The sequence below is a fragment of the Cyrtonyx montezumae genome, unplaced genomic scaffold, assembly GCF_038088225.1.
Source record: "Cyrtonyx montezumae isolate F1298 unplaced genomic scaffold, pur_monq_1.0 scaffold_0, whole genome shotgun sequence".
Taxonomy (NCBI): domain Eukaryota; kingdom Metazoa; phylum Chordata; class Aves; order Galliformes; family Odontophoridae; genus Cyrtonyx; species Cyrtonyx montezumae.
The window spans coordinates 40,988,147-41,014,069 of NW_027071824.1; the positions used below are offsets into that span (position 1 = coordinate 40,988,147).

At 44.0% G+C, this 25,923-nt stretch overlaps 1 protein-coding gene across 2 annotated transcripts; it reads right to left on the reverse strand.

Annotated features, from left to right (window-relative positions):
* Positions 1 to 25,923, reverse strand: MYB (MYB proto-oncogene, transcription factor). Of its 2 annotated transcripts, XM_065733318.1 has the most exons (16): positions 25,758 to 25,923; positions 22,854 to 22,971; positions 21,219 to 21,290; positions 20,478 to 20,570; positions 19,855 to 20,075; positions 18,174 to 18,408; positions 17,330 to 17,410; positions 16,826 to 16,930; positions 15,245 to 15,502; positions 13,842 to 13,991; positions 12,179 to 12,321; positions 11,662 to 11,776; positions 11,449 to 11,574; positions 10,659 to 10,769; positions 10,025 to 10,132; positions 1 to 1,458 (listed from the first exon to the last, which is right to left on the reverse strand). In XM_065733318.1, the coding sequence occupies exons 1-16, from the start codon at positions 25,778 to 25,780 to the stop codon at positions 1,342 to 1,344; spliced, it is 2,076 nt and encodes a 691-aa protein (XP_065589390.1). In that variant the 5' UTR covers positions 25,781 to 25,923; the 3' UTR covers positions 1 to 1,341. The 2 variants fall into 2 exon arrangements, with proteins under 2 accessions (XP_065589390.1, XP_065589397.1); XM_065733325.1 differs by lacking the exon at positions 13,842 to 13,991.

Here is a 25,923-nt window from a genome sequence, read left to right on the forward strand (position 1 = left end):
CACACTTTATTTATCTACAAGGCAGTACATCGTCGTATAAAAAAATTAAGTGCAGATGAAGCTGCACCAAATGCTATTAAGGCAGCAAATTCAAAGGCTGTTATTAAAAAAAAAAGAAAAAAAAGGAAGACAATAGAAAAAATAAAATCAGTGTTTTGCCATATCGATAAAGATTTGGTATGGCAGTATGAAGAACCATATATTTCTAAGAACCTGATTCAGTACATAAGACCCAGGATAGGGAACAATTAGCTAGACATGGTACAAAACAGACAACACGAACAAGACAGTGTTCTCCCAAACATAAGAAGGTGCAATACATGCTGTTACAAACCAGTGTGAAATAAAAACACACACTGAGACGATTAAAACACAGACAAACAAACAAAAATCTCCCAGGAACAGTGTTCAAAAATATTGCTTGTAAAAAAAAAAAGGGAAAAAATATAAGTGATGTAAAAAAAAATTAAAATAAAAAAGTCTGAAATGCTAGTGCATAGTTAATTAGCTAACATTAACATTTGTTTCCTTTCCACATAAAGCTCTACTGCTTCTTTTACACTAGCAGCATGTCTACACGCTAAGGTCTTTAGCAGCAAAACACAGTATTCATTTGGCATTTACAAAATTAAATTACTGAATAAAAATATAATTTTTCTTATAAATCTATGTTTCATACAGTAATATTTTTTTAAAGCAAGCTAATTAACCCCCCCCAAACAGAAACACACAACGTATAATGGTCTAGAACCATAAACAGAATGAAAGAGTATTTCAAGAGGCATGGATGTCTGAGCATTCACGAACTGGATCAGTTTTCCCCCTTTGCACAGACTAGCGTGTGTAGTAATGCTTTTTTTACTTCAGTATTTTACACCAATGCATTTTGTTCAGTGATTTAAAATACATCTGTTTGAGTACCTGCTCTGTTATAAAAAATAAAAATGAAACAAACAAAACCCCACCCCTGGATAGCACATCACTGAAATAACAATACTGGTGTATCATGTCTGCTTGATCTCAGAAAGTATGAAAGAATTGCCTGTATTGTAAGTCTGCACTTAAGATCATTAATTACTGATTAAAACTTAGTACCTAATAATTTAGGCAAGTATCGTTCATTCACTCAAAAAAAATTCTCTTAAGTTGGGTGAAATCCAACAAGAATATATATGCTCAGTGACTAAATGCACTTCGTGCTCTCCCAACTGTTGTACCACAACAAAGATAGGCTCGTCTCCCATTCACGAAAAGTCCTCCTGCAGAGGAACAGGGACTTCCCAGCGAATGAGGAGCATCTGACAACCATAATGCTTCTCTGGATAAGTCCGTCGGCCCTTTTCACATCACCAGAGTCCGGGTTGGGAACGTGGCCATGTACTTGCGGGCCTGGTCGCTCAGGGCCATCTGATCCTCGGTCTTCCCGCAAGATGCCGACTCCCAAGCATTGTTCAGATGCTATATTGGAAACAAGCAGAAAGATCTGGGGTGAATGTCAAGGCATGTGTTTGTGGCCCCGCAGCTGCAAACCTGCCATCAGGTGTTGAGCAAGCCTGCAGTGGGGTGCTGTGCCAACTCCAAAGAAAGTGACATCTTGACACAATAGGAAAAAAAAAACTCCACCTCTGCTTCTCAGCTTGTAACCAGAGGGGTGAGCAACCAGGCTGCCCACACAGGAGCACACCAGCAAAGCCAGGATTTAACGACTCTCAAGTTCCTGCTCACAGTTTATTCCAAGTCCATGGTTAGGACCCTGATGGCCTGAGCACAGCGAGCTAACAGCTCTGCACCCTAAGCTGCTTTCACCTGCATGCAGCAATTAGCACATGCCCGTGAGCAGAGCTCCTCTGGCAAGAAAGGAGATGTGGGGGGACCCCTGGCAGAAGCAGCACTTTAATTATCAAGTAAGCCATTTCACTTCTTGTGGTATTTATGGAGGTTAGAGACACTATTTAGTATAATGTTAAGCTGAGATAAACATATCTGCACAGAAAACTGTGTGCAGTGTGTTTATTTACTCCCTACATACGAGATGTTTCTCATTGCCTTGAGCTACAAACAGTAATGAAATTTCAAAGCTCCTGGAACTTACCAGTATTAACACACACACTCATACATGTGCATTGTTTTTGTGCTTCAGCTCTTTCAATTACCCGGTTTATCTGTTTTTCCACATTGAGATATTCACTAAACCCTAAATAAAAATCAGATTATTAGATAGAGACAGCTGAATGAATCCTCTGAATTCCAAAAATGCACACAACTGCTCCCATGAAAGCTGCCTGCCAGCAAGGGGCTTGAAGGACTCTTCAAGATAAAGGCCTAAGCCCAAGATCCACCAAGAAACACAGATCAGGAGAAACCCTTCCCTGCTTTCCTCTACTCTCAACATTGGTCATATTTGCAGTTCAAGATCTACATCACTCAATGAAATGGCCAAAGCCTTCCCAACACTTAGGACAGCAAGCAAAGTGTACTTAATGAACTACAACTTAGCTGCTCAGAGCAGAAGCACCCCAGGATGCCCATGGCTCTTTATGCTGCACCTCCTAGTTGCTAACTTTACAAGAGGATCCTTTAACTATCCTTTCAAAGAATGCTCTTTGGATTGCAAACAGTGTTATCCAAGGCACATACACAGTCAGAAGGCAGCATAGGAAATGTAGATTAACAAGCCCTAATCAGGGTGCTCCTACTCAGGGACCAAGGTTCCCTGCTCTGGAAAGCTTGCAGCCTAAGAGGGACAAAAGCAGTGAATGAGTAAGCAGTATGACTACGATGGGGACAAGCAGGTTAGACCCCTGGGGTCCCCCACATGTAGCTCTCTCTTCTCTGTAGACAAGTTCCAAATGCTGTCTTTGCTCCCGATGTCTTTATGCAGGCTAAACTCCAGCCCAGATTCAGTAGGAGTTCCCTGTGTAAAGGAGGACAAGGTCCAGCCTCAAAGCATTAGTTTCTGCAGTTTTCTGTGGGAAACCTGCATCTGTGAAGCGAACAAACACACAGTTGCCTCCTTCTAGAGTGGTTCAGCCTGGGCAGGCTGTGCACCTTGTGCTGTAAGGCTCAGGCGCACACTGCAGCCAAAAGCAGGTGTGACACACTTTTTGCATGTGACATGCCGCAGTCTCTTTTATGCTTTGGTTAAACAGCTCCCAAGGTAACTTCTTCAAAGGTGCCTACATCAGCTGGCAACCTACAGCTTCCCGTTGGTCCTCAGTGGGACTTGGGCACCTGCAAATATTTTTCCCTACTATTTTAGAGACATTCGCATCAGGGCCCAAACTAACGCTTGGTGCAATGCCATCGATTTAGCTTATTAGTCAGGTTTGTTTGGTCTGTCCATCTCAAAAGCAATTGGTAGCTCCAAAATATCCATCTTTATGAGGCAGAGAAATATGTGTCCATTCAGTGTTTCCCTGTGACCTTTCCAAGCTTCAAAGCACTGATCTAGAGAAGTTAGAGCAGCAGAACCCTAGGTAACTGTAAATATGTTAGGGAAAGCCCATCCATCACTATATGTCAGTTCTTAAAAAATGGAAGTAACTTCAGGCAAGTAGTGTCCCGATTTCATTAATTACATTTCTTTGTTAGTGCCTACACTGAGCTCTTTGTATTAACAGCCGCGTGTTTAGAAAAGAAAAAAAACAAAATCCGCATCCCGTATCTCCCACATCTCAGCAGGCTGCTGCACGTCACTCCTTCCACCTGAAGCCTGCTCCTCGCTCAGCCTATGCCAGAGGCGTAGCAGACGCCACGCGGGCTGCAGCCCCCTGCCCTCCCCTCGGAGCCAGCTGTCCCCGTGCCCTGGGGGAGCAGAGTGCAGCCAGGTCCCCAGCACATGCCTGCCCTAAAGCGCTTACTCAGGCTCTGCTGGAGGGACAGCACAGGGCAGCCAGCCCACCCTACTGAATTTTGATTCTGGTATTATTTTACCAGAAATACATTACTATTTTATTTTCTCTTGGGACCATTTACAAAGTAATTTTCTAATTGAAGATGGCGAGAACTTGGCGAATAGAGAATCTGACCCAACGCAGTGTATTCACTGTAGCGGCGTATTTCAATTTTACCCTGGGGAATTCGGGTAACATTTACAGTAGGTATTTTTAATAAACTCTTCCCGTCTGAAGCCTTGGCTCCGAGCTGTGAGCACATAACAAAGCACAATGCCTTGCCTTGCCAGCCCTGCCGCGCAGCACTGCAGGCACGTGTGAAAGTCATCTGAAGGCGAGAGATTCGACTGCCGTTCTTGGCAGGGAGAGCTGGGTCCCATGACTGTTGCACAGCGCGTTGCCGGGGCTGAACACCCACAGCTAATGGATCGCTTAGCAAAAAGGGAAAGCAAAACTGGAGGCTGAGAAGCACGCCAATTTCTTCCATGCCAGCATCTCAGTGAGTATCGACAGGGCTCTGCTACTGGAAAGTGTCAGTGCCTCGCAAACAGCAGCAATTCCAGGACTTATCAAAAGAAAGGAGACCTGGGCAAAAAGCTTGGAGCACATGGGAAAACAGCACAGAAACAAAGTCAAAATGCTCCTTGTGGAAAATGCTCATTGTGTCTTCCCTATCGCTCAGCAAATCAATGAGCGAAACCAAAAGCTTTGCAATTAGAAGCCAAAAGGCTTGACCCCAAACCCACTGCCACTGATGGGCACGCTTTCATTGATTCAGTGGATTCATTCCACTTCAATTCAGCCACCTAAGAGTGGGGTGTTCCTTCTGGCACCGAAATGCTTAGCCAGTGGTGAAAGAATGAGACTTCTGTGGTATGATTCACTCCATACATGTCTTTCATTGGCTCAAAGAGCAGGATACTACTCTTAACTTTGCTGTTAATTAAAGGAATTTAAACCCCCTCTGCCAGTATTTCCATAGTTGCATACCTCTCTTCCATGCACAGCAACTTCTTCAGCAGCAGCTGGGACTCGCAAAGAAGCTGCTATGATACTGTGAGTTCCCACAGCATAACATCATAGACCCCCAGTCAATTCCAGCTGTGTCATTCTCACTGCTTCGCTTTTTCTTAACCTCAGTAATCCTCCTAGCACCTCCTTCTCCTGGCAGCGGGAATACCCCACTTATCCTGTAAGATGCCTTCAGCTGCCCTTGGGCAGGTGTGAGCAGTATGCAGACTGTTTAACTGGGATATCCAGTTAAAGCACTTTAAATAAAAACTTGGACCACCTAGAGAAAACAGAACCGCAAGGAAAGAAAACCTCGTGGAAAGGTACACTTTGAACTTCAACTAAAATAGCCAAAATGTTTTCAACATTTAGATAGAAGGCATCTCAGTCTTTCTTCCTATTGCAAAAAGCTGGCCTTCCGGCCAGATAATCTGCAGCACATGCCACGGAAAAGATGGCTTAGAACAGAAATGTCAAATTCTTTCCTTTGCAGTGAAACAATCAATGCTAAGGCTCCAAACAAAGCATTTTCCATGCAGTGTGGTAAGATATCATGTAGGACAATTTGGTTTACTACCCCATGAGGATGAGAACCGAGGGAAGCTCTCCTAGACCAGTTAACATCTCTAGTTCTCTACTCCATTTGTGAAAGCAAAGCACTCTTCCTGCTCCTCTGAGGCATGGAATGATCTTATCCTAAATTCTGTAGTCTCTATGTATTTTCAGAATTACAGCTTGCTACATGTGTGAGAATAAGGATGGATCAGCTTTCCAGCTTTTATGGTAAGCCCACTATCAGTGCTAGCAGAGCTATTAGGTGGAACTTTCAAGAGCATAACTCTGAAGCCCCTAATCAGACAGAAATCCTACTGGAGATAGATGAGATTTCTAAGATCTAGGAGAGATAAGAAAATTGTCTGAGAACCTGCAACTCCAATCAGGATATTCAGCACCTTTCTAATTGTGACCTTAAGTAATTTTATTTTATTCACTGATCAGAAAGCATTGAAACAAATGGCTGATAGCCAAGTGGTCTCTTTACTGCAGCAGCTCTGCAGCTTCTCAAAATTGAGAAACCATCACCTGCTCCTGAGCTGTTCACAACTTAAATTCTACACTAGGTTGACACGCAATGGTTGACCTGTACTTCCCAACCACCCTTTGCTTCTCTCACCTATGCAAAGCACAGCGCTTGCACAAAACATGAGAAAGGATAACACCCGTAGAGGAGGACCTACTCTCTTTGCAGGGCTACTTCTCTTTGCAGTGAAAAACTTAAAAACTCCCAGGACTTGAGCACAGTACATTTCCCCCTTTTCCCTTGATTAACCAGAGAAGGGAATAAAACCTCAAGACCTTCTTGCTCCAGAAGGGTCACAGAGAGTAGTCAAAGAAAAGCTCTTCCTTACATGTGCTGATGCAGGAGGCCGTGCTGCCTTGCCTTAAGCACTGTCTTACAACCAGCTGCAAATGAAATGTCACGTTTCTCTTTTAATTGAGAAAAATAAGGTTAATGACAGCTCACGATCACGAAAAGGTTAACCAAGTAACTGTTTTAAAATCCTTTAAACTTACTCTTTAAAGAAAAGGGTTACATAAACCGCTGAAAGTCAGGAAATTCGAGCTGAAACATGTCAGTCTGTGGTTAAAAAATGGAAAGTGACAGGAGCTATGGGTTTAAGAACACTCTCTTTAGCTTGCAGTTCTTTTACCCTGTGTTGTTTCCTTTGTTAGTGGGGGAAGAAGATATCAAAGCAGCGCTATTTTCTTAAAAGGTTCCATTTCATGGCGTCTTTTGATAGCCTGCAGGGTTAGGTGGATGGCCTATGATTTAGCCTACTTTTCTAACTGTTAAAATGTCTATGTTAGGATGGTTTGTATTATGTACTGCTCCTTGTGTCACTGGCTACAGAACATAATGTGAAATAAAACCTAAATTTTAGACAGGAGCAGCCAGGAACATCGTTTTTACGTAACCTCTTATTTAGTGCAATTCAAGCAAAACTCGGTACAGATCTTCAGTCTGCCTTGAAAAGGGCTTCAGACATTATCCCAAAATCTTAACTCTTGAAAAAGTTCCCAATGAAGTCAAGATCTCTGTGCAGTGAGATTGAGCCTGGTTTGAGTGACAAAAATGTAGGATACTGGTTGTAGCTAACTCCACCGAAATAAAGCAAAAGTATTTGGGATACATGCAATGCACTAGAAGACCAGTTCCAACATAAGCCAACACATTAGGATGGCGAGACATCTCCTGTTTCTGCCAGTAAGAGAATATCCCATACACAGCCACGAGATTTGCCATGCAGGACAAAAGTGCTGTCTGAATCCTCATATTCTACCAGAAAAACCCTATGAACAGACACTATTATATCCAGCATTTTATGGAGAGGGGAATGAACGAAACTGAAGCCCGAGTTTCTCTATGTTTTTCCTCCTCTTGCACTAGTGCAACACTGATAGCACCCTATTCCCAGTGTGGTTATATCTAGCTACCTGTCCTTGCATGCCAAACACTGTGACATAGATTGTGAATCACGATATGTTCATTAGCAGCTATTTACCAAGTTGTGCATGACCAGCTGTGCATCCCGGTGAAGTCAATAACATCCTCAAGAGTTTTCTTTGAACATTTCTAACTAACCAAACTCTTTGGTAAGTTTGTGGCCAGACAAGTGCTTTTCTTTTCTTTATGTACACACAGTGAAAGTTACTAAAGCAATGAAAAATACTGCAGACTTGTAAACATACTGCTTCCCTCTTACATAAGTATAAATTTAAAAAAAAATAAGGAATTTTAGGAACAAAGTGTATTAAAAGCAGAGTGAGGGGGAAAATATGCGTAGCCCACTCCCTCTCTCCCCCTTCCTCTTTTCCCTCTCCATGCACACAGCCCAAGGTGGAAAGAGTGCTATAATTCTTACTTGGACAGGAGTCAATAAGAGTTTGCTTAAGTCAGAAGGGTTGGATCAGACCCAAAGTATTAACAACAGCAATGTAAACATACACAGACACAATTATACTTCACCCTGAAGAGTTCTCTAGTGTTTCATTTCTACCTGCATGGAATCCATGGGTTTAATCCAGTGTTTGTATGTGTCCGTGAGTGTATATACCTACGTGTATGTGGGCAACACAACAAATTATGAACCAGAAAGAGTAGAATGATAACATCTGATCACGTACAAATGCTACAAGTCAAAAATCAAGCACAGATGCCTGCATTTTCAACTGCTTTGCACTCTTAGACAAGCCGTGTACTCACTATAGGTGAATGGGGAAAAACATTAGGGGCACAGCAGCAGTATATCCCTTCTGGCATGTATCAGACCCAGACTATGGCTCCTTTCAGCACTGTACAGCACCAAATACCCCTCTAATATGAGACCAAGCAAGCCTTACAGCACTGGAAGCATATGCTCCCTCCTAGCCATGGCACTAAGTCCAGCACAGACAGCACAGTGAGGGACACATGATACAGCACTGATATAAAATGCTTGTGCTTCATTAAAAAAAACAAAAACAACCACAACTGTCTATGCCACAGACACAGCTACCTCTAGCCTCATTTTTCTTTACATTACAGCTGAAATGTTCAACATTTCTTCACCAGCAAAGAGGGCTACTTTACCTTCATATTGGCACACCAAGAAGCTGAAACTAAGCATTCATTTTGGGGCTTTTTACAACTGCTTTGTCTTTTGGTTCAACGCCTTTTAGGCACTGAGATAAGATGGGAAATTCTTTTTAACTCAGTTCCTACTCAAAGAGAAGTCTTCTTTATCCAAACAATATCTGACTTTTAAGATGTAAAACTAAAGGCTTTTCCCGACCAATGAGTAAAGAATGGGATCCAGAACAGCCCACAACCTGTGTAAACTTCCTGAACAAAATCAGCATGAGTACGGTGAGAAGGCTAAAAATGTTCTTTCATTTATAGCAGTTTGTTAAGAAATTATTTTTAGATATCAGAAAACATAACATTGTTAGACTCAAGATCAAAAGATTCTATTTTACGTGCACCTTAAATGCCACATTTTTATTACATGCAGAACACAGGCAACTGCCATATAACAAGACAACCCATGTCACAACTGAAATGTTGTCTACCTCAACATTTTGCCCTAAGCTTACTAAGCAACCCAGGATACAGCCCCTCAGATGTATGCTCAAATGTGTCCTCAAAGTGGGAGCTCTGGGCTGCTCTACCATGAGATGGCTGAAGTTCAGTACCCAGATAACTGCATAGCAAGGGGAGCATACACTACTGGTGTTTTAAATGCAAAAATGGGTCTGTGTGTGAAATTTTAGTAGCTTACTTTATAATGCCAGGCTAGAGATGCTTAATTCAAACCATGTTTTGTTTATTCTTTTTTATTGTAAATAGCCCCTTATGTAAATTCTGGAGAGTGGGGGAAAAGAAAGCATTAGCCATGTAGACTGTCTGAAAATCAAAAACTGTGGAGTTAGTTATTGTTTCCTTTCTGACATGATTCATTCCGAAGAATGACTTTCTCCCAACCCACCCATGTGGAGTAGGGATAAAAAAAATCACTTATTCACATACTTCAAAAAAAAAGGTTGTGGTGGAAGGATAATTAATCACTATTCATACTGCATTTTGTTCTCTGAAAGAAGTGCAAGGGCCTGATCTAAAGCCCACACAAGTTGAGAAAAAGGCTGCTAAGGACTTTAGTGGGCTTTGGGTCAGCCCTGATGGAATATAAATTTATATATTTGAAAGTAGAGCAAGTTTATATATTTGTTGTTAACACCTGGAAGAATCATCATTACCCAAAATCCAGCCTGACACCTTACTGACATTAAAACAGTAACACATTTAATTCAGCTCAGAGGCTCTAGGATGTCCAAGGAGGCTAAGGAAGCCCTTGCAGACCATCACTGCCATCTCCACCTCTGGTGCACCAACAGAGCTGGTGCCTGGGGTCCATGTCATGGCAGCACAGTGTTGAGCTGCAACTCACTGGGAGTGCCAGCTATACCAGCACTGGCACAGCTGGGCTGCTCAGGTCCATCCACCCAACCCAGGCTGGCTGACAAGCTCTGGCCAAAGCTATACTATCAACATACACATATACATAAAGTGTATGCTTTGTTACCTGCAGTGGGCTAGCTAGCGGCCGGTTCCTAGGTACAGCAAACGTTTTGTGAAAACCACCCTCCTCTTCTGACACTGGCATCTTTAAAATTGAGCTGGTAAGAAGATTCTGGAAAAGGAAAGAAAAAAAAAAACAACTGTTTTCAGGTACTTAAGAAAAACATCTGAATTTGAATGTACTAAAAGCAAACAGCCTGACTGCAAAGCAACCAATGCTGGACACTGTCACAAACACAGCGCTCGGCCTTAAACTGAAAGTGCAAGAGAAACGGCAACATGGAACAATCTTGGTGAGGCACAGATCCATGCATAAGCCAGGCCTCCTGCACAAAACAAAGCAGAGCTTCTTTTAACAGTTTTAACTCTGCAGTACAGTCATTCCTATACAAGGGTGCAGCTCTTTGCAAAGACTAAGGGCAGTGATTGCGACTTTGGATGCCTTCTATATGCAGCACAGCAACCTAATTAAGAGCAGGATTTTGATTATTATGTGTTTAAAACGAGAAAACAATATGGAAGCAATGAATAATGTCTGCTTGTGAGTAAGGTCAAAGATGAAAACAATTCTCTCTTGCTTTTAAGAACTTGACGGATGTAAAATAAAACAACTTGGTGGTGTGAAAACTTGCACTTACTGGCACATCTTCCATGGTAGATGCATGTGTGAAAAGCTGAGTGTTCAGGTTTTCCCCTTCCCAGTGGTTTAAGCAAAAAAAATTTCCAGTTTTATCCGTAGGAGACTCCACCTGAAAGCAGGAAAGGCACCATGATAAAGCCCAGCACCTAACTGACCAGAGGGAGATCAGTCTGTCAGCTGTTTAACAAATAGAACAAATATTCTTCACAGGTGTGCATAACACACATTTACAGTACTTTCTTTTACCACAGCCTTGCTCTTTGTTGAAAATGATGTTCAAGGTTCTCAAAAAAATCCCATAATATAACTTTGAATACTTGCACTCAGTGCTCTGTCAGTATTCAAGAGTTTAATCCTCTAAAAAAGACTGAGAATATATGTATTTTTAGAATTCTAGTGACAAAGTAACATAATGCAACATCCCCAAATGTTCAGGTTTCTAAGTCACTCCATGCAGCTTGGTCCCCGTGGGGTTCTTCTATAGTCTTCACCTGTATTAGAAAGATTCAATCCAAACTCCTGTCTAATTTTTTTCCTTTTTAAGTTTCAAATGAAAACTGCATTAGAACAGCCCAAGCAAACCCCTGCTGAAAACAGCAGAAAGACTTCTATGGAAATCAATGGGAGATGAATTAGACATGCCTAGTACACTATATAGAACTGACAGTAAGATCTTGGGGCTCACATGAAAGAAAAACAGACACAGCTCTTTAGTAGAAAAGGTATTGGTCTATGTTTCTCAGCAAAGAGGGCTGAATTAAATTGCCTCAGGTAAGTTTGCGATTTACCTCTTGTTTGATTTTCTTCAGCAAAGGGGGTCCACTTTCATGTAGCCCTGCCACTATTGCAGATTCCTCCGACTCCTGCTTGATAACGTCCTGCAGATCTTCTACAAGATGAGTCGGAGTTTGAGGCTGAAAGGAAGAAACGTTACATGCGAGTCCCCAGAACATCCCTCTACACTAATATCAAAGCAACTTTTATCATTGTTTCCTTCTTACCAGCATCTTCAAAGGACCATATTTGATTTCCTGAGCAGCAAGTGCGTTTTTGAATGGAGTGGGTGTTCTTGGAGAGCTCTCTAATATCGACCTCTTGATTGCAGGAGTTCTGAAACTTTAGAAAGAGGAGAAAAACTTTAAAAGGATCGTGGATGGAAATAATAACTCCTTACAAAAACACACGCGTAAAAGCAATCACTGTGGTGAGATTTTGACAAACATTTTCCTTCGACCATACGATCCATTTTGCTCTTCTGAAAGAATATCTATTTAACTTTAATAAGGTGGAATGGCTTTATCTAAAAAAAAAACCACAAAATGGGTGAGTCGATATGCAAGGTAATAATCTTCCTCTGCAGTTATAAAGCAGAAGTTTTATTCCAATCTAAGAAAAATCTGAATGCATTAGCATGTTACTCAGCAGGAAGCGCACAGTTACCCAGAAGTTTGAGTGCGTGCAGACGTGAGAAAAATGAACCCTCATGAACCTGACAAGGCAGTGTGACAAAAAACTTACGCATGATTTTCCTTCTGAGTTTTGAAAGTCTGGTCCCTGTGGAATGGGGTGGTAACAGCCATCTTATGGCCGCACACTGGCGTGGAGGTTAGTGCAGGGTTGTCCAGGTTCAGATTTTCATGATTGGACGATGTATTTAAGAACTGAAGGCAGGAAAAGAAAAAAATCAGCAGGACCATCTAGACTGTGATGTTGACTTCCTAAGCTGACTTTATGGAACGGAAGAAAAATAAATTATTTCCATCTCATTGCCACATGACTCTCTCGTCCCTACCATACAGGTAGGTACATATGGAGTACCTGATTATGTGGAAAAACAATATTCTGCAAACTGTTTGGTTGGAGCTTTCAGGAAGCAAAGACTAATGTTTCTAGAGTGGGAAATCAGAAACGAGATGACACTCCATTCCGAACAGAAGCCTTCTCTACCACTTAAACATCCGATGTGGATTTTCTGCAAATAGATTGTAATTGATATTAAGAGCTTGAGGTAAGAACCAAGTGAAACTGAGTAGGGGATGTTTCAAGAAGCCACTGGAAACAGGATTTCCACTATTCCACAAATTTTTATTAGGGGAACCTTCATGCTTCTGAATCAGTAAATAAGGCAGATATGACAGGAAAATAAATTTCCTATCATCTCTCTCAAAACAAAGTGCTCCATTTTCTCAGCATAAAATGAAAATCACCACCTACAGTGGGTGTGTGGAGTGTTTTCAGCTGACTGAAAAGGAGGCGGTGGTAACAGTTTGGAGAAAATTGCTTTTCCATGAGTCCCACTTGGCAGCCAAAAATATGGCTTCTGTTTCTATTAACTATAAATCTGTGAGTGTTGCAGTATCCTTCATTCGGACAATGGTTCACCAGGTTACCTGCTGGACTACACTTGTACCAGATTAGAAAAATACTGTATGTAAGAAAATATGGATTTTACTGGACAAGTGATATATGATTAAAATACCTAACACATAACTGGAGACATGGAGGGAGACTGTTATCTGCAATCTATAGATAATCTTCATGAAATAGCATTTCTCTGACTTTAACGACTAATGCCGAATCAAGGGAAAAAAACAACAAACGCAGATAAAACAAAACACTTTTAAATAGTGCTGCAGCTGTGAAACAAAGCAACAATGGACAGAAATTTCAAAGTGCACACCAGGCAATTGTAAGAGTATGATTTTCTCTTCATTCCTATTCCACCCCGTCCCACAATTAGAATTTTCTGGTTGTTGCCAGTTTGTCTCACAACCTGAATGCTACTTAAACGCAGTTTGGGGTTTTCTAGGTCAGTGAATCATACTGTAAGTGGACAGTGATGGAAAGTATTACAAATGATCAGAAATGTTCAGCTCTAGTAGCTGAAGGAGTTAACAGCATGAGCAAAGCAAGCAATCACAATCCCCTACAAAAACAATCCAAATCAAAAAGAAAAACCCAAGCTCCACAGATGAATTCGAAAGAAGAAAATCAACAGTTAGCTTGCAGATGATCTACGCTCAGCGGTGAGGACTAGGAGTAGTGAGAAGATTCAAACATGGAGTGAAATCAACAAGCGCAACGGTAATTAGTCATTTGTTCCAAAGGATTAGTTTCTAAATTGTTAACACTGCAGCTACTTTTGAGAATTAGTAACATCTGTGCAGAAGTCTTGATCTACCTGCGAGGGAGAGAAGGGCAGGCTTTTGACAGGGGAGCGCTTAGAAGTTGAGCTGCTGCCGTCAGCCAGTACCAAGGTGCTACTGGAGCCACTGGCTAAGAGGCTGGCATGCCCTCTCCTTTTGCGAAGGACCCACGGAGCCACGCTGCCCTGTGAGGCAGACAAGGACTTTGGTGAGCCAGGATGGCCCTGACTCAACATGGTTTTGCTCAGGTTTGAGATGGATGTCCTGGAGGTCTACAAGCTCTGGCCCCTCTGTGCTGCAGCTGCATGGCTCTGCCTGAGGGAGCTTTGCTAGCCAGAATGTCTGTGTCTTCAAAGAATTCAAAACTGCTGAGATCACCCCATGATGAAGGATCCTGAAACAATGTGGGAGGCACGGAGCCATAAGACAGTGTACAGTGCCACCTCATGAAAACGCAGCGAAAGTATACAAAGCCTTTCTCAATTCAATTCTGCTTGACCATGTTTATTTGAGCACTGATATTAGGATCTCTTGTTTGTGTTTTCGGTCTATATATCAAGCATATCAAACTAGCACCCTAGCAGTGTTGGTGGCAACTGAGCTCCTACAGAAACAGTCAAATGATATCCTTACTATTGGCTAGTCCAGCATTTTCTGTGTAGTACGAAGACAGAAAACTGTTAGGAAAAAAACAACAAAATACGTGCCTTGGACTCTCAACCAAGACTGGTCTCTGAGCCAGCACGACTGCTCTGGATGTGCAGAAGGGGATGTGGCAGTGCATGAAGCTGACCCCACCACTGCTGAAGCAAAGGGCCACCAGCAAACATATTTCACCATGCCACTCATGTTACACACAGTACCCTGGAGATCACGATAGAACAAGGCCATGTCAGTGTCACTCAGCTACCTGGGAGTTAAAATCGGTGTTTCCAGTTCTTCTCGTTTGCCAGGGCAAAACCCTTTTGCTCTAGGAAGCAGCAATTGATGCTACAACAAAAAAATTTTTAGAAAATGATGCAGACACATGATCAGCCACATGTAAACCTACAGCATGTGTCACTTACAATCTAAAGAAGTACTGTTTCGTTGTTTACAATCTTCCATGGTGTCTCTGCTTTTAGTTTAGGGAGATGCAACACAGTAAGAGGCTGTTTCAAACTCCTAATGTGTCATTTGCTAAGAATCACACTCCCACACCAAGATGCAGTAGCAGGAAAGGGAGACACGCACAAAGAGCAAACGGTTCCACATTCAGGGGCTCCACTTACAAGCAGCCAGGTGTTGTTATTTCAGAAGCTAAGCTTCAGATCTTGAAGCAATTAGAAGTTACTCAGGAAAAAAAACCAAAACAACAATACTGTTAGGACGGTCCCAGTTCCTCTCCCCTTACTCCTTGACCACACACAAATGCACCTGAGGCGACAGTTCTACTTACGGAGTCTATTAACTGGAGTGTTTCTGCAAATTCTAAGAGATTCTTAACATTATCCAGGATGTTGCTCTGGTGTACAATCATGCACCGTGCAGGGGACGCACTTTCCTCAGGTAAGCAACCATGATCCACTGGCGGAGATGGAGTACAGTGGTGATGTTCCCCCAAACAGGAAACAGGTGCATTGTCACCACTGGTCCTGGTATTGTCAGCAACCGTGGTGCTGTGCCAGCCGGGGTAGTTTGCTGTGTGGTTCTGTGTCTAAAGGAAGAAGCAAAAAAAAGGAAAGGGGGATGTGTGGGGGGGGAAAGGCAGAAGGAACTTAGCAATGAAATTGCACAAGGCATCAGATGCCACTGGAGGAAAGATAAAAGTAGTTGCATCATCGTCTACAAACTTATGCCTATGAAACAATTGTCAAGATGTTTCCTTTCATCAGTGCAAGATCTTGTTTTAAGTAATATCAATATGTTTGTTATCCCAAAGTTACCTCATAATTCACTTCCGGGATTATGAACGTGTATCGTGACTAATAGATTATCAATTTGTACTGCATTACTCCAAATGTAAGTTCAACAAGTGTCTGCAAGTCATTTTCTGTGAGAAGCAAGAAACGGCAGGGTTTCCCTATTGAGCGCTCAGCACTGTAGAAGGCTAAAGGGTTTAGAGTTAGAGTTGCTTTTGTTTGCTTATCTCCTTCTCTTCTTCTGTCCCTGTCTAACACTACAGCTTACACCAATGCAATGAAGAGGCTGTCAAATCAACGTGGTTAGGAAAGCAGAAGAACAAATTAACAGAAGTTTCTTTCCAGTGTGATCATGCAACAGAAGAAATTGCAAAACATTAACTAAAGTTAAAAAGTGGCCAAACTAACGTATCGTGCATGCAGTTGTTTTTACTATTAATTTCAATATTGCCCAAAAAATAAAAAATAAAAAATAAATCTGCTGGCTATCACCTATCTTCCAAAATGATTTGTGGACGCTTAGCTTTGGTGATGGTGTTAAGTAACTGAGGGTTTTCACACATTAACATCCAATGGCACATACAACAAAGTGTAAGAATTCAGTAATAGCCAGCATTTGTTCCACACATGCAGTTATGAAGACTCTACCATTATTTGGAGAGGTAAAATCAACTGTCAAACATGCACCAAGTCTGAAGCTTACAAAGCGTATAAAACACAGCTGAAGAAAAGAATACAACAGAGAAGAAAAATCTAATGTATAGGCACTACATTTTCATCACATGAACCATTGCACACTTTCAAAAATGCATATCCCATGGGTTTAAGATCTGTGGGATTTTTCATTTTAGTACAATCATCACGTTTCCAACATTATGTAACGTTACAGAGCCCAGCCCTGCTCCCACTTTGCAAAGTAAAATCCCTGCAAATTGAATTTTTTACCAGAGAATTTACAAAGCAGATACAGAGTATGCATGTGCTATGTTTCATCCTTTTAAAACGGAAATATAGAGCCTTGATTAGTATCAAAGGCAAAGGGGGAGTAAAAAGTTAAAAAGACAAGCACTGGGGTAATGCTGCTATCCCTCCATCCAAGCACACAGTGACAATCTTACTGGTAATGCCTGCTGCCCTTTCAGTTCATTCTCAGTCGACATTAGTAGCAACTCTAATTCCTTTATTCGTTTTTCTTTCTCAGGGTCTTCATCATTATAGTGTCTCTGAAATTAAGAGTTAAGGGAAAAGAAAAGATAAAGGTCTGATAGGATGTAGCAACTAAAATGCTTATGGCTTGCCGTTCTGTGGTTATAATAGCCAAATTAGACTCAAAAGATGAAACAAACGTCAATCATGTTTTCCACTATCAAAGTCCCTGCTGAATTTCAGTTCAGACATTTGAAATGGAGAAAGCAAAATCTATCACGCCAGAGGACAACTATTGGTGTGTTAAATTCACTTCAGAAAAAGCAATTATTAGCCAGGTCAGAACTCCCCCACCTTCCCCATTTTCTCTCTTCACACATATTACATTAAAATGTTCTCTTAAGGTAAAACGTCTGCATTTTGACTTAGCAAAGGTTTAACAAATTGACTCTCAAAATGATGTTCAAATTATCTACCTGAATAGCTGCAGCAGCTGGCTGAGGAACATTGACAATATTTACATGCAGTGCTACTGGATATGGGATCTGACCAGGGACCTAGGCCAAAAAGCAAAAGAGACTACAAGTTAATATTTCTAGCACATCATCTGCCCACATTGTGAATCTACATTTACGTGCTTAGTATTATCAAGAAAAATGCCAAAACATTTAGAAGCAAAATGAACAGCTTTTAGAACGTGACACGGAGTACTATGGAGGGAGAAAGAAAATCTATAAATGAAACAGGTATCCCTCTCGATGGAAAAAATGAATAATTTGCAGATGTGTTTGTGAGATGTTTTTAAATTGAAGTGAAAAAGCAAAAGATGCAGTTCTTAAATGATCTAAAACTACACTGTAAGCATTTAAAGCAGAGGCACATTTTATTATTAATTGTTAAAAGGCATGGAATCAGATTAAAACTCTACTGTTTACTTGGTTCTGACAGGCAACCCCTACACCGCACCTGTATATGGCAAAAATGAACGTGAAAGATTTTGAGACAGAACACAGTATTAATCAGCTGCAACTCATTTTCAGCATATCTGTATTCACCACTATAAGAAAGAGTGCTCAAAACATTTCCAGTGGTTGCAAGATGCTAGAACTGCCAAACCTGACTCTCCCTGTACGTCAGCAGTTGGTTTGAAGCATGCATATACCCAACACTGCTTAAGTCAAAGCCATCCTCACCTGACCCCAAACACATACCAGTCCACCAACAATTGGGAAAAACCTTCACTTGTCTGGAAATCAGCTGAATTGCACCCACCCGTCCCACAAAAGGAAACAAAACTGAAAAGCGTTTTCAGGGACTTACGTTTTGTGGCTCAGTGATGTGGTAGTAGGGGTAGTTGCTGCCCAGCGGGGCCTGTCCGGCGCCCGGGAGCGGGCCCGCGGGTGGGTTGTGGGCAAAGGCCATCAGGTGGCTGCTCTTCTGGAAGCCAGTGGCTGCCGAGGGCACGCTGGCTTTGGAGGACTCCTGCAGGTATCCCTCCTGCTCGACCTTCCGGCGCATGGTGGAATTCCAGTGGTTCTTGATAGCGTTATCGGTCCTGCAACAGAAATGTGTATGTCTGAGGGGTGTAAGAAGCAAGGCTAACAGGCAGAAAGATGCCATTAGCATTCCTTTGAACCTTGAGCCGTTCTCTGACCTCCCCCTGGCCCTGGCCTTTACAGACATTACTCTTGACCTCTCAGGAAAGATGCTCACTGTGAAAAGGAGGGAAGAAGACAACCGAGCTGCTGTTTATGTGCTGTCTGAAGCCTGAACTGGAACCAATGAATACTTTCAGCTTCACCTCGTTCCCATTATGTGAGATGACAGTGAGCCTAACACCTCTCTAAGGTTCCCCTCAAGACTACATCTTTGCAAGTCTTACTGTTTTGATGTGCCTTTTTTTACTGGACAGAAAAGCTATAGAGCACAGCTGTCAAAAGACCAGCTTCCAAGCAGCTTTCCAGCTGACCACCTACGCAATGAGAGCACTGTGCTCTTCACACAAACCCAGTAAACAACACTGTTGTAATTGTTTTTAGCCATTGAAAAACTGAGGTTCAAACTCTCAAAATTATGGGTCAGAAAAAATAAATTTAGCAAGTCTGTGAGATTTGTAGGGAGTACAGTCAGCAACAGTCCCTCTGCTTGAAAAAAATCAGCACCACAGGATATTGTTGAAATCAATATTTGTGATGTGTAAAGGCTATAGAGAAACTTTCCAAGTGGTAATTGCTTTCTTCCCTTCTTCTAGAAGGCAAAAGCAGTCTATGGAATGCCCCCTTGAAAGGATATAATGATCTCAAGCACTGAAGGTGTTTCAGCAAGGAACAGGAACAAAAATGGGATCAGAAAACCCTCCTTTACTTACAGTAGTTGCTCAACACACTTTACGTTGAGTCACTTTTACTGCAGAGTGAGTAAGACTCTGAATGTCTAAAAGTATATGTAACTTGTGCATGTGCTTTCAATGAGACAAGTATTTCCAGGACTGCAGCCCAAGGAAGTCAGTTTCTCCAATTTTATGTGTGGATTTCTATGTGGATTATAGGTCAAAATTGTCTGGATGATTCATGAGCAATGACAAATGCTGAAGCAGCCTTCTCCAAAATCGTTCTGAGCCAACATACTGGATTTCACTTTGCAGGTACGCTCTTGGCTGAATGTAAACTAAGTTCCACTTGCAAGTCTGATCCTTCACTGTTAAATCAATATAAATTTTGTCAATTATTGAACATACACTCAGGAGACTCATACAGTCCTGCTCTACATGCTGGGTTTTTTTTGTTGTTGGCAAACATTAAAAGCATGTAGAAGTGTCCTACTGCTCCATGTAGTGACCAAACAGCACAGTTCTCCACTGAGACAAAAACACATTGATCCCATTGGCTTGCCAGGTTTTGATTTCAAAATTTTCTATCTGTAAATGCAAAGGCTGAAAAATCCTGCTCGGACCTACAGCTTTTCCCTTTTTTTGGGATATGACAAAGGCATATGTCATTACCGTCCAGGCAGTAACTTCGCAATTTCTGCCCATCTGTTTCCCAGTCTCTTGTGTGCCTGGTAAATAATTCTATCTTCCTCTTCTGTCCAGGAGGTTTTCTTCACTTCTGGATTCAGATGATTGTGCCACCTCTCCCTGCACTGTTTTCCAATCCTTCCCTTCAAATGCTTAGCAATGACCGACCAGCGCTTTGGACCATATTTCTGCACGAGTTCTATTACCTTCAAAGAAGGACATAAAAACTGTCTGTATTTAACAACACATAATGAATCAGTGAAAGTTTTACTGCAATGGAGAAGTAATTTCAGTGACATTGTTCAAAATTGCAACAGAAAGACTAACACAAAATTAAAATCCCCTGTTTCCCATTTATACTTTTACCCAAAAGAAAAAATCTCATAATACATGAGGCATTTATAGATTGCATTTCTACATTACGGTGCTATAAAACAAAATTAAATAGTTCGCATAGAAAACTTAGAAGTATTAAGCATTGATAACATAGGATCAGTCCTGCCTCGGGCCATGTTACAGTTAAAACCACTCAGCTCTCTGGAAGTTTTGCCCCACTACATTAAATCTGTTATTAGGGTATTAATTAGACGGAAAGGAAAACGGATTACCCTTTGATCCTCCTCTTTAGTCCATGGACCTTTGATAAGTTCTGGGTTTAATACTTTCTGCCACCGGTGCTGGCACTGAACATCAGTCCGATTCTAATGAAATATAAAATACACGAGTAGATTATTCTTTGAAAAAGATGAATGTAGAGCGATAACTCTCTTATCTATGTGCCTCCAGCATATTTCACTGCCAACTACGATTATTAAGTGAAGAGGGAGTCATATAATAGGTCGGAGAACAAGGTGCCCCACTATCATTTGCTCAATGAAATTATTTCTATAGTTTCTGCAGTTATGACTGTATTGCCCAAACTACACAACCTCAGCCTTCGTCTTCTGGCACAACAGCTGTCGAGTCCTGCAGGCAGTATTTCTGCTACAGCTGAAGTGTTCACAAAATCGTTCTCTTCAAAATCACTTACCCAAGTTCACCAAAAGCTACTTTTTTTCCTCTGTGCTAAAGACATTTTGTTTCAGTGCTACACCGACCTTTGATCATGCTACACTCCGTGCCCCCAATTTTAGCCCGTTTGATGCTTCCTAACCTTCTCTGAGAAGTGAAAGGAAAATTAAGACACGGGTTTCAGAGTATTCTAACCAAACTTCTGAGGACTCCAGATGTGGAGGTTTTATATCTCCCGCAAAAAAGTAACTGCAAAAACCACTCCCCTTTCCCTTACTTGGAACCCTCTGATAAAGAGTTGTCACTAGAATTGGAAACAGAAACTAATGTCCACCTACAGGAAGGAAATTGGCAATGACTTTCCAGTCTTCTGTGCCATTCTGCTCCACAAGTTTCTTCAGTTTCTCATCCTGAATCATTAAAAAACAAATAAAGAAACAAACAAAAATAGCACACCATAATTAATATCACAATCTTTCATGAACAAATAAAAGGCACTCAAAAAAGTTGCCCACTTCTAACTCTGTATGTATCTGTTACTTCTGTTGTGTCTTGACAGTAAGAGGAGGTGGTCTGTGGTCTTCCCATATTTTTAATTGCCCAAAATCAGGAGGCTTTTCTTCTTGCATAGATATTGGTAGGCTCTTCACAGCACTCTAGGAGAAAGACTGACTTTTTTCTGTGCTCTTGTTTGACTCCCATTTTTATGCTCCAAGCAGTGTAACTGTTACTCTGGTACTGGATTTACAGGAGTGCTTAGACATTTTTGATGCCAGGAATCACAACAATGACACTGAGGCACCCAGCTGTCTGGGGACCTCTGAAAATCACAGCCTTAAGCTTTGAATGTCTTGCAAGTAATGGGAGTTCCAGTAATTTGCTCATTGCTGGTCTGTGTACAATGAATGCACAATAAAATTAATGCTCGTGATGGCTGTGAGGGAGTTTTGCATGCTTGCGACACCAAGAAACTTAGCCCAGTATTTTTAATGATAAGGCCAGAAATACAGACCCTACAGACAAAAGAAAGGAATATCATGTATTGGGCAAGATCAAGATAGAGGAACTCGCAAGAACTGCCCCAGGAGATAGGAAGGGGGCAATGACCCTCACTGGCACTTCCCAGGTTGTTCCCGGTCCATGTGACATGGAAGAGACCACCAGACCATGCATCCATCCCATCCACATTGCCACCACAGCCACTGCCATAAAAGCAGGCTGTGGCTTAAAAAATAAAAAGTGCTTGCAAAAGGTGACTTGCCTCTGTTTATATATCAACATACGTTGTCAGAGAGGAAAAAGTCAAAACATAACTCAATAACTGTATTAATGCATTTCACAATGAGCTCAAACCAGTTCAATGGCCATGGGATATCCACCTGGCAAAGGAGTCTGATACCAGAATTTATCTGGAAAGTCAGCACAAGGGTACTGTGACTAAGGCATATTCTGACCTTCAGAAGCAAAACACATCTTGAATGCTCAATTTTGATACCGCTGGGTTTCTTTCTTCCAGCTTTCAATTTATTTCCACTCGGGATCACAATGCTGCAATTAAAAAGTGCAAATTTCAAATGGCACAAAAGGACTGCAGCAGTTTCTGCCACAGTTGTTTGCTGCTGTGGGACAAGGAGCACACGTCAGCTCATGCATAGCAACCACTTTCAAACACAAAGTGGCAGCGGGAAGCACCCAGCACTGCCACAGGTGACTCTCAGTCTGCTTCTCCAACAGGGATTACAGAAGCCCTAATTCCTGGAACGCAGACCGTGGTGGACCTTAAAAAATGGTGCTGACAGATTTTATTTGAAAGAAAACAACAATCCTCAAAGCTAAGTAAAACACTGCACATAGCTAATGGGTCAACATCATCTTCATTCTCTGCGCTGCCACTGAAGTCAGCTCTGGGAAGAGTGGCTCCATGCTCTCCCTCTGACTTCCCCCATGCAGGAGATGACCAAACCAGAAATTACCTCTTCACGGGTCCACCTGGTTTTCCCTAGGTGACGTTTCCCAGCCTTAGGGAGCAGGCCGTCGTAATCATGGTCGTACATCTCAACATCCTCTTCATCGTCATCGCTGCTGTATATGCTGCAGCAGGAAACACAGCAAGACACAGAGCGGAACGTGAGGACTGGAGCTACTTAATTACACAGCACACAGAAAACACTACAATCTTTACAAAGGTTATACAGATAAAAGTTTTAAAACTTGCACAACAAGATTTTGTTCTGCATTCTGTTGTTCTAGTATTCTGAACTGGTTCTGCTGTTTTTGGTATCCACAGATACAAGCAAAGGGTTGGCAGCCGCCTCGCTGCCATGCATGTTTGGACCTGTTCACACTGTTAGATCGGTGGTGAATTACACATTTGGCAAGCGTTCAGCCAATGGGGGTTTCAAATTAAAACACAATGTTTTGGACAATAAAGAGAACTGGAGACTGTGTCCATTACACAAGTGCACGACCTTTAACTCACGCCACATGTTCTGAATACTGTTAGAGGTTTAGTATGGCCAATAGGGCGGGTAGCTGTGTGGCTCCCCGAGGAGACATATGAATACAAAAGGCTCATCCATAATGACCTTGTTTGAGCCCATGTTTACGGGACCTGTGCGTGAAGGCAGAAGTTTCTATGATGAAGCGAAGCCACTGAGTGGTAGCATTAAGGTGGACAAGCATACAGAGCATCCTGCAGCTAACCAATGAAGGATCGAGCCACTTCGCACTGCCCATTCTGCTAACTCAAGGCTTTATTACCTCTACTCTATTTCTAGGTACCTCATACTGTTTTTGACACACTCTGTCGCTCACCTCCTTCATGACTAAGGGAATTCCCCAGAGGCTATCCACTGGTGAAAAGGGCTCTCTTTTCACCAAGGTCACTGCCATAAACAGCCTTTATTTCCCAGCAAACCAGGAGAGCTTTGCAACCAGAGCTGCCTTTCCACTGGGAAACATCTTATTTCCAACTTCTGCGATAGGAGCAGCAATTCTGACATTTTGGCAGAGATGAAACCCACAGCGCTCAAACAGAAACAGCGCTATGTTAAGAGATGAGCAACTACGCTCTATCTGATGGCACGGCGTTACGGGATGTTACAGGATGACTAAGACATTCAAATAAAGTCATTTTGTAACAAGGCAATCCACTACACCCTAATTCCCAAGCATTTATTGATCCTGTTTTCGAGAGAACACGTTTGAAATTAAGCTGCAGCAAAGACGCAGACACCTCAAAAGCGGGCTGCTGGGCGCAAACCCTTTAAAGCACACGGAAGGCTTCGCAGTCTGCCCGGTGCCACGTGCCGTGGGAGCCGCGCCACGCAGGACGCTCCCCACCGCCTGCTCCCGCGCGTGTGCCCCCGGTGTCCGACGGCACCAACGGTGCCCGGGGCGGGCAGAGCTCGGGCGCTTATCCTCCACCAGCGCAGCCGTTTCCCCGCTGAAGCGCTGCGCACGGACAGCTGTGCGCCCGCCCGCGCGCAAAGGGAGCTCTGCGTCTCCAAGCCGCGTTTTCAAAAGAAGTTTGGCCGACAGAAGAAGCGCATCCCGCCCGCGCCGCGCTGCTCCCGGAGCGCGCTCGGCACGGAAGGCGGATCGGCGGGACCCGGCTCCCCGCGTCCTCCAGCGGCAGGAGAGCGCCCCGAGCCCTCGGGACACTCGGAGCTCGGGGCAGGGGCTGAAGGCTGGAGCCGAAGCAGCGCCGGGCTCTCTGTTACAGCAACCGGCTAAGAGGGAGAAAAAAGAGAGAAGAAAAAAAAAATAAAAATAGAAGGGGTGGAGAGGAAATGACTCGCTGCTGCCGCTACCGCGATTGAAGGAATTCAGGCAGCAGCAGCCCGGCGGGCACAGCCCGCTCCCGCTCCGCGCCGCGCCCCGCGGGGTTGGCGGCGGCCCGCGCCCCGCTCCCGCCGGCAGAGTCGCTCCCGGAGGTGGCACAGTCCCTGCGGGAGGCGCCCGCGAGGCGCCCGGCCCGGCAGCGGCAGGCGGGGTGATTCATAGCGGCACCCCGCGCTCCGCCCGCCTCCCCGCGCCCGCTGCCACGCCGAGAGCCCCTTCTCTTCGGGAGCGGCCGCACAGCCCCGAGCGCCGCCGGACGGGGCCGGCAGACGGGCGGGGAGCGGCAGGAGCGCGCCTCGCTCCGCTGTCACGGCGCAGCGGGAGGGGAGGGGAGAGTGGAGGATGCAAAGAGAAAGAGAAAAAAGCCTCCACGTGTCCGACCCGCCGCCCGCTGCTAATTAGACAACAACCCCGCGACAAGAGTCCGCCCGGCAGCGCAGCGGCGGACGCGACCACGCGGTTCTTACTGCCGCCCACCCCGCTCCGTTCCGTCCCGTCCCGTCCCGTCCCGTCCCGTCCCGTCCCCGGCACGGTGACAGCTCCGCCGAGCGCACCCCGCAGCCGCCCTACGCTGTGCGTGCGGGCAGAGCCCAACCTTGCGGCGCGCAGCCGCACCCGTGGGTCAGAGCCGCGCTCCTGCGGGGACGAAGGAGCGGCTGCGAAATAAAGTGGGGAAACAAAACAAAACAAAGAAAGAAAAAAAGAAAGAATAAGAAAAGTGCCCAGCCCCGCGCCCGCCGCCCACCTGCCGTCACGGCCCGCCGGCAATGAATGAATGAATGGAACGGGACGCGCTGCCCGCCGCCCCGACAGTTCCCGGCAGGCAGCCCCCGTCGGGCGGGTAGCGAGCCCCGGTCCGAGCGGAGCGCAGAGAAGAGCGGAGATCCCGGCGCGTCCCCTCGGGGCGAGGGTCGTTGCGGGGCTGGGGCGGCTCAGGTGCGACGGGGGCGGCCGCGCCGCCGCCCCGCTCCGGGCGAGCTCTTCTCCCGCAGCCCCGCGTCCCGTGTGACAGCGCGGACCCCCCGCCCCGTTACCTGTGCCGGGGTCTCCGGGCCATCCTCGCGGCGGCCGCTGGGGGAGGTGGACGGGTGAGCCCGCGCCCGCCGCCGCGCCCTGCTGCCGGGCTGCGCCCAGGCGCTCCGCCGCCGCGCAGCGAAGTGCCGAGGAGCCGCGGGAGGAGGAGGAGGAAACAGGTTGAGA

Bases quoted from the DNA above. Each gene is read 5' to 3' on its own strand.
- MYB (XM_065733318.1), bottom strand. From the start codon at position 25,780: ATGGCCCGGAGACCCCGGCACAG. The intron at 18,409-19,854 runs GTAATGACATAT...TTTCTGTTGCAG, and splicing joins GCGAAGTTACTGCCTGGACG to GACCGATAACGCTATCAAGA. The intron at 10,770-11,448 runs GTAAATCGCAAA...TCCTGCTTTCAG, and splicing joins TGAAGAAAATCAAACAAGAG to GTGGAGTCTCCTACGGATAA.